We start from the raw sequence: 9,274 nt of genomic DNA, 5'->3' as shown, positions 1-9,274 counted from the left end.
CCGCGCTAGTTACATGACATCTTTTTTTTCTCACTCAAGTGATAAAGTCCCTTGCTTAATTCGGTAGAGAAGAACCACAGCGAATTCATCATCTTTAGCTGAGCACCTAGGACCTGTTTTATTCTTATTGGGTGTGACCTCAGTGTAGATTATAAACACTAAGAAAAAAGGGGTTACACATGCTTCAAGTTTAGATCAAGGTTCAATTTCTGTAACTTGTCATCTGCATAAGAAAACCACACCCATTCAGCAATATTTATAAAAATATATTTCACAAAGTAGGAAACAATACAGGGTATCTTAGATTACAGTACAGGGAGTAAATAATTGAACATACACATTTATAAGCATTAAAGCACAGTACAAAATATGATCTGCATGTAGGACTATTCCATATATATTGTTTAGTCTACCGAGAACTGCCATAATACTGTATCAGTACAAACTGAGTATGCACGCAGCTGTAGTGCCATTGAAATTCTCATTATGTGCAAGAGCTAACGTGCAGAGACAAACCTACCACCTCATTGAAAGCTAATGACGTTAGCAGTAACTTTATGTACAGTACAAGTCTTTTTTTTATTGATATCATACAGTGTAAGCACAATATGCACATGGTTTGGATTTTTGTCTTCATTTTCTCAGATTTGATGTTTTGAGAGTCACATACTCAGGTTATCAATTGGACTATTGTGCTCGGACGCCGTACCTCAGAATATGAGATATATTTTCACACAGAATTAGCATGTGTCAGAAAGGTCCCATTCCTGCAGTCCCAATTAATTAGATCATCCACATTGTTACTGTAACTTTGAGCTGTTTGTTTGCTTGCTTACATCTAGTCTATATTATCAACTGTAGTAGATTCATATTATGGTCTGGCTGCTATGAAAGTGTTCAAGTGGTTGAAAAAACAGCTGAATGTGAAATAATCTAAGCACACTCACTTCAAATTGTCAGCACAGGAAAAATAAATGATTTAAGAACAGAAATACAAAAAACTCATTGAACAATAATGAAGAATCAACACATCTCTTGTCAAAAAACAGTAGATTACAATTGTATTTAATGTTGCTTCTGTAAAAAGAAGGCCTCAGAGTTTCTACATTTCTCTTTTTTGTCTTCACGTCAGTCTTCTTTAGGCTAGTAACACTTGCGACTCACACCTGTAGCGTGTAAATACAAAGAGTTGTATAAAGCAAGCCTTTCTGGGCTTTAGATAGTTTATAAATGTGGCCACCAGAGAACATATCAAATGCTAACAAATTCACCTTAAAGCCAATACTGGTTTGTCTTTTTGCTTCTTTTTTTCTCAAATCATACATACATTCGTCGTTGTAATGTAGACCATATATTGCTTTTTCATTGTCAGTTCATTTCAGATCACCGATCAGCTGGGTGGCTTAAGGAGACGTGAAACGAGTCCCTCTGCAGCTTCTGAGGTCCAGCTTGCTGTCCATGGAGCACGGAGTGTTCGCTCAAGCTCCAAAGAACCTGACGTTATCAGTCGTTTCCTCATCGGGCAACTACCAGCTATGCCAGGGTTTTTCTGCTACTGGCAGTCACAGCAAATGACTAACACCCAAAAAACTGCTAGACACTCCACAACGGAATCTAAGATACACTCCACAAGAATCATAGATCTCCTAATAAAGACATTGTTTGGCTCAACAATTACAATGCTTTTGACATAGTGGATGGCGACTGCTATACCTCACTCTAACAAGAATACAAAAAAGTGACCTCCGTTGGTATTAACTGTTTTTTTTTTTTAATTTTCTTTTTAAACACCAGTTTCTAAAAGCCAGCAAACCCCCCTAGCGTTTAATACACAAGTATGTGGACATAAAAGAAATCGGAAAGGTCTTTTTTTCTAACAAATCAAAGGTCAGGTCTCGCGGTCGCTCTCGCCCACAGAGTAGAGCTCCCCAAGTCTTCTGAAGCGCGGGCCCCACTCTCTGAGATAGTCATAGTTTTGGTCCGAGTCTGACGATGCCGTCTCCAGTGAGCTGAGGGAGCCGGCGATGGATCCCCGACCCTCGTACCCATAGATCTGGATGGAGTCATAAGGTGGCGCTGTGGGATCATTGTCCGCCTCATGGAGCCGTACATTGATGAATTCGTCCACATCCACGCCATTTGGGCCAGAGTGCTGGCCCGCCCGGGGCATGAACTGCAGGTCAGGCTTGATGTCCTTGCGTGGCAGGTAACCATTGATGCCATCCGGGTTCTGCAGCGTTGCAATGTCGAAGGCCTCCGTGTCCTCCTCGCCGCCTCCTTCGTCGTCGTAACGGATAATGTTCTCCCTCACATCTTCGTCATCCTTTATAATAAGAGGCTCATTCTTGTGTCTCCTCAGGGTCACAAATAGTACTACTATTACTGTCACAAAGACAGATGGGTAAAAAGGAAGGAGGAAAGAAGAAGTCTAGGTCAAGCTTTGACGAGAGGATTTTCTGTTCTGTATCTAACATCAAGGTCAGGTTATGAAAGGTGTCATTTACAACAATTCATAGCAATACTATCACAACACAAGAAAGAAACACCTCACCTAACAGCAGTATAATGCAGGCCAGGATGGCGATGAGAGCTCCCATGCTGAGGCCGATGGGTAAGACGTAGGCCTCCACGTTGCAGGACTGTACTATGCCGTCCTTGCTGCACCCACAGACTCGGATGGTCAAGGTGTTGGTGCTGCTCATCGGTGGATTCCCATTGTCCGTCACAATGATTGGCAGGAAGTACATCTCCTGTTTCTGTCGCCGGAAGGTATCATGCTTGGCCAAAACACTGATTGAATTGTCTGTCAGAGAGAGGTAAAGCCACAGATGAATTTTGTGTGGAAAAACCATTAGTATTCACGGTAGAAACAGTCTAAATTTCTATTATTATCGTGAAGCACAGTGCAGCGAGGGTAAACTCATTTCACATCAATCGCCACTCGACTTTCTCACATTCCAATGCCATAGATGAATTTCAGCCACCTTGATTTTTTTTTCTCCACAGTCCAGTTCAGGAATTCTGAGGGAAGGCGAGATCGAGTTGGCTACCCCTCTTTGAAAGCAGAGGAAATGAAGAGACCACGGCAGGCGACACTGACTTAGAAGATGGCACATGTCGACCCAGAAAGGTGCCAGCTGCTCTTTGATGACACTTCTGTGAAGCTGTCTGCTCATTAGCTGGCTCTCCGTGCCCTGCTCGCGTTATCAAACACTTGCATTCGCATAAGAATATACTCCTGATCTTATGTTAAACGTACACGATTCCCGATGTTCTAACATTTGCCCCTCTGCCGAAGGGTGAATAACGAGCGAAATAGATCTGGTAATATATATAGAGAGAGACGGGCCGTGTTCAAACAACGGCATCGACGGTGCAAACTTAATCAAAAGATAGAATGCTTTATGATGGAAGTATTTGCTTTGCGGCATCTGTAATTCATGTGAACATGCTGAGATGTATTTTCTTACGAGTGCTGACACAAAGTGGTACACTCTGCTTTGTGAGCGCCATCATGTCCTGTTTCATTTGGATCATTCAGCAGGGCTTAGAAAGCAAACAAGCGTCTACTATATTTGAGTAAAGTTTGTCTTCCTATGGGGGTCATTTTCATTTTTCTTGGCAACTATTAATAGTAAAAATAGAATTAAACATTTCCTGCACGTCAGCCCATCCACAGAAGAGATCTGCTGCTCAAAGAGAGAGGCAGCTGTGCGGATAACCTTCAATCTGATTGAACTTACTGGAGTTACACAAATGCTCTTTTTTTGCTGTCCTTTATGTATTAGGGCACATCAAAAGCATTTCATCTCGAGACTGATTACTGATTGTATATTGAAATACAAGTCATCACCATAGCAATAGTTCATTTGAATACATTTCCCGCTATAAATAGCTGAATATGTGGGAGGTTCCAAATGACAGCAGTGACTTCACATGTGCAGAAAGTGTTTTTCAGACGCTCAGTGTCACTTCTGCTGTCTCTTTAGATTGTGTGAGCAACTGCACACAGCACATGGATTAATGTCAAATCAGTAGGACTTAAATGGGTTGTAGTACCAGAATACCAAAGGATTGGAGGGAGCAATAATGTTTGACCAATGGACAAACTTTCTCAAAGATTCAAGGATAATTTATTGTACAACAGCATGACAAAAGAAAAACAGTCCTGTAGTGTATTTTCTTCTTAAGTTGCATCAGGAAGATGTAACCAGCAGATATGAAACTATTCAGTTGCCAGACATCATGGCCGAATTCTTAAAATTAGAAATTCAACATCAGGGAAACATTGTCAATCTACGTTGACTGTGTTTGAGTACTAAGCATCATTGATGTGTTGACCTCCACTCATCCACCATGTGCAGCTTGATCCAGATGCCACGATGGATCCAGAATCCTGAAGTCTTATGATGTCCATCTTATTTTCCTACATCAGGACATAGGTGCTAGCCGGGTTAGCTTAGCTTTCAGTGGCGTTACTCTGCCCAGTCTCGCCGAGTGATCTGAAGATTCCGTGGGTAGTGATCATCTCAAGGTCTGCTGCATTTAATCAAATCCCCATGCTTCCTTCTTGGATGTTGATGTGTATCTCTGTCATATGCTGTATGTGCTCCAGTAACAAACATGCAAAGACAACACAATGAAACAAAATGTAGCGAGGATGGGCCTGCACAGTGTTGTAGTGGTGCACTGTAGCGGGAGCCGCTAGGTGCTGCATCGACATTGGTTTTGAATTTTTTTTATTTCAACAAAGAGTGGGAACAAGCTGATAGAGAATGATGCTGCTAACACACTGTGTCTCATCTCTACACACTATATCCTGGTTGTTTTTATTGTTCGTTAGTATGTGCAGTGATGTGTGTGTATGTATTTTAATATGCAAATGGGTAGGGATATTTGGATCGGATTGGCCGCCGATATTAGCAAAGAAATGCATATCAATATCGGATCGGCCTGCATGGGAAAATCCTGATCCGGACTCCCGATCCAGTTTTTTTCAAAACTCCGGTCCGTGTTTTCCAGCACACCTAGCGCACACCTAGCGCACACCTAGCGCGCACATAGCGACCTGTCCAGCATCCCCTAAACAACAACAAGACGGACTTGTCTGTGCATGTCCCACTAATAATTTAAAGTTATCGATAAAAATGTCAGCTGTGTGGGATTATTTTACCCTAAAAGACGAAGTTTGTGTGTGGTTAATTGACTATTTATTCTCTACTCAGGTTTTCTGTGTGTTTTGCTTTTTTTATGCAGTTTACAATATTTGCACTGATGGCTTTTTAAGCCTTTGTTTACACTCTTGTTCAAGAGCAGAGCACTGATGCCAATTCAGTTTGTGTGGTTAATTGACTATTTATTATTTTGTCTATTTTGTGTTTATTTAACCCTGTTAAGAATAAACAGGTCAGCTTCTCATTACCAACCTTTGTGGATTATTCAAACTAACCTAATTAAGTTGGCTAGTTGTTCTTAAGAGTAAAACCCTTTTCAACATGAGTCTGACAACAAAATAAGTAAATATCTTTAATCTTTAATACATGCTTGGATTGGCCAGTATCGGTATCGGCCGATACTAAAAGCTACAATATCGGTATCGGATCGGAAGTGCAAAAAGCTGGATCGGGACATCCCTACAAATGGGGCAGCATTGAACGTGTATGCAACACAGACATTAAATAATTGGTCCCTACCTACTTATTGAATATAATTGACCTGCGAGTGTACACGAATAAAATAGCATTCAGAGCTAGACCTTTTCACAGTCAAAAGTAAGAGCCAAAAACAATTTTTAAATGCGTTTGTTAAATAGCAAAAGAGATACACTGGAAATCCTCGACAGACGCTGACATTTAGGAGTTTTTTCCCCCGGTGGTTCAGTGTGGTTTAGCTGGCTAGCCAATGAGCCTGCACAATCAGCAATCATGGGCAAGTACTTTTTCCTTGCTGGCGCCGTCGTGAAACGACCAAGAAATGCAAAATATACATTTTTCTCATTTGGGCCACAAATCACAAACCTATATCCTGTAATGGAAAAAAGCAACACCATGCAATGTTATTTTAGCTGGACTAAATTAGTCTTTTACTGAACAGCTGTGCTCACAAGTGACGCTTATGGGATAATGCTAAAGGATAAATCATTATCATGAGAGGCTTGATAAAGTCAGTGAACTGACTCAGGGATGTCAGATTCAAACAATAAAGTTTGCTAACTACAAGGTACTTGTCTTACCAGACCAACTTAATCTGCATCTGCAAACCGTTGAGTCTATTGAACAGAGCAAGGGTGCATTTTGCTGCTAAAAAGTTTGACTTTTACATGCGTAAGAAGAATGTGCAAGGTCTTCAAAGGAGCCTGAGAAGTATTTCTACTCGCAGAATGTCATTCTTGGCAGCATGGTGAATGCATGTTATCTCAATTACTGAGAATGTGATGCTCTACAGAATGCAGAGTTGTCAGAGTGCTCGGTATCTCGTATGCAGCAGGTCAGAACATTCGGCATCTTCCTCAGTGTGGGCAGCCCCGAACCTCTTCACTGCGCAATCCCTACAATTAGACTCATCATCGCAAACAAAAGCAGCACACAGAGGCTCACAGGAGCCTGACACTCTTCACTTAAGTGTCTCCCACAGCTGCCGATTTCAGATAGAAATAGTCACTAAAGTACTGAGGGATATGGAGCAAAGGGCTTCTTTTCTCTGTACAGAATTAGCAATACCTTCGATAAGTGGTTGGTGCAATATGTAATACATAGAGAGCTGATATTTACTATATAATCACTGTGGTGTCAGGCAAGTGAGATAAACACTGGCTTTTTTATGTTTTTTCTTGGACTAACACAAAGCTGTGCTTTTAGTGGTCAAACAGTTGTTTTCTGTTATGTCATCTTAAGAAACTAGTATATATCTTCTTGACAAAAGGGCAACACTTTGAGGTTGATCCGCAGTTAAGACTACTTTGAAGCAAGACTTTGCCTGTTAAACATGTTCTGATAGGGTTTCTGCACGTGATAGGAAAACAATATGATTTTATTCCTATTCAGTTATTGCTCAATGTGTCAAAAGAGGCTATTTTCCATTGCCTGTGATTACAACACCATCATGTTATTTTCCTGCCTGCTAATAAACCTATTTCAAAATGTTTTCTTTCTATATTTGTCAAAAAGTGTTTAGTCCATGTGATGACCTGGTTTTTATGGACTCTTGCAGTAAGTTAGCCTGAAGCTTCAGCATGGAAACAGAAGGCTAGTACCATATGAAGATAATTTGCCCCGAGCTGAAAACATTACACAATGTCATCATGAACACAGCCTGTTCAAAGCCAGTTATGGAGGAGAGGCAGGAGAAGAGGAATGGAATGAAGACAAACGGCAAATAAACCAATCAGAGTATTTAGCAAATAAATTTAGCACCATCTGCCGCGCTGCAACACAGCTCCTAGGAAGTCACCCTACATTGAGCTACAAGACTACCAGGAAAAAGCCATTTGGATCCCATTCATTTAGCTTCCTTCAAAACGCACTGGGGAGTAAAGAGAAGCTGGTGTCCACACAATTTCACATCTGCTAATTGTGAGCTACACTGATCCACTAGATTTCATCTTGAGTGTGGCTAACGTGCCAAAGATTAGCGATTCGACTGGAAAGCCATTGGAGAAATTTACAGAAACTTCATTCATTCTGCCACCAAAAAAAGAGAAAAACAAGTGTTTTCTTTTGTTACGCACCTTGGTTGTTTTTGATGGTAAAATTGGGGTTGTTGAGCATCTCTGGGACTAGACGATAGTCAAAATAGTGGCCCTGGATTGGGTCGTCTTTGTCCACTGCGCTGACAGTCTGGATCACCTGCATTGACAGACGAGAAGATATACAGAGGAGGACTCAAAGTCATTAGAGGTGGCAGCATATTCATTACTCTGTTTTTGCCACCACAGATTGCCTCAGTCTAATACTGGCTGGATCACACCTGATGAAATATATGGCCTATTCATTCCTGGAGTTTGAGATAATTATCAATGAGGTCCTGTCTAGTCTGGCACACTTTCAGGCTCCTGGCTCTATCTGTTAATCTGTCATCATAGGTCTTATCAAGCTGTACGTCTTTATGATTGATGGGAAATTAGAATTCAGGCCCTGCAGGACAGTTCCCTTTTTTGGCTCCCGTTTTCCCCATCCTTTCAATATAGCTCCATATTGTACGTACACAGGTCCCCTGAATGAGGTCGATTGATGAGAAGGAGAATGCTAAGTACTTGTCCAGAAATTTTGGCTGGGGGAGGCATTGTGCCATCTGGAGGAGGACATAAAAGACAGTCTTGAATTATGATCCACTCTGATCAATCCTGACTGCTCCCATTTCCCTTTTGCTCTGTGCACACTGTGTCAAGGGAGGACTGTTGCTGGGAAAAAAAGGACTGTACTCCCACCTCTGTAGTTTCCCAGTGAAATAAATAGGCTATAATTCACTGTGGCCAATCATTAGAGGGGAGGAGAGAGAGACAGTAAGAAAGGCTAAGAGAGAAAGAGAGGGAGATAGAAAAAGATAGATCATGAGTTTGATGAATGAGGCACTTTTCTCCTTACCTGTCCAGGTTTTCCATTTTCACACAGAAAGGCCTCGTATTCGGTGGCAAATTCAGGTGCGTTGTCATTAATGTCCATTACTCTGATGGCCACAATCGCTCTTGATATCTGACTGTGGTTTCCTAATATACATTGAGAGAGAGAGAGCGAGAGAGAGAGAGAGAGAGAGAGAGAGAGAGAGAGAGAGAGAGAGAGAGAGAGAAAGATAGATAGATAGATAGATAGATAGATAGATAGATAGATAGATAGATAGATAGATAGATAGAAGAAAGGGGAGTTATGAGATAAATAAAATAAATCAGAAAAGACAATAATCAAAATCCAACCCAGAAAAAAACAATGCTACATATAAAATCCCAGGTAAATTATGTGACCTAGTTTTAATTTCCTTTATTTTCCATCTTTATTTCTCATTTCTAATTCATTTCCTGAACTGATGGGAGGACAGATGATAAGCCACATCAATCTACATTTCAGCTGGTATCAGCGATGCAAAACAGGATTCTAGGCAACAGAGAAGAAGAAAAAAAAATCCCATTCAAAGTGCTTCTGAAAATCCCCTGTACACTGTCATGTTTAAAACATGAGGGTTAAAACATGCATATTAATGAGTGATTGGTAACTGAAGTGTAAAAAGATAATAAAAGGCAGTTTAATTAGATTAGATTTTGATTGGAATTATTCATCACCGG

At 40.9% G+C, this 9,274-nt stretch overlaps 1 protein-coding gene across 2 annotated transcripts in view; it reads right to left on the bottom strand.

The window, feature by feature from the left end:
• Nucleotides 1-649: 649 nt before the first annotated feature.
• Nucleotides 650-9,274, bottom strand: part of cdh8 (cadherin 8) — a 92,572-nt gene continuing 83,947 nt past the window's right edge. The window contains exons 9-12 of one of the 2 annotated variants that reach the window (XM_084018077.1): nucleotides 8,583-8,704; nucleotides 7,727-7,844; nucleotides 2,552-2,803; nucleotides 650-2,382 (exon numbers count right to left, since the gene is read on the bottom strand). In XM_084018077.1, the coding sequence (XP_083874203.1) occupies nucleotides 1,889-2,382; nucleotides 2,552-2,803; nucleotides 7,727-7,844; nucleotides 8,583-8,704 (986 nt within the window). In that variant the 3' untranslated portion in view covers nucleotides 650-1,888. The remainder of the gene's footprint in view (nucleotides 2,383-2,551; nucleotides 2,804-7,726; nucleotides 7,845-8,582; nucleotides 8,705-9,274) is intronic. The other variant, XM_084018078.1, reaches the window with a different exon arrangement.

The sequence above is a fragment of the Eutrigla gurnardus genome (assembly GCF_963514095.1).
Source record: "Eutrigla gurnardus genome assembly, chromosome: 1".
Lineage (NCBI taxonomy): Eukaryota > Metazoa > Chordata > Actinopteri > Perciformes > Triglidae > Eutrigla > Eutrigla gurnardus.
This window is presented reverse-complemented; position numbering and strand designations above follow the sequence as displayed.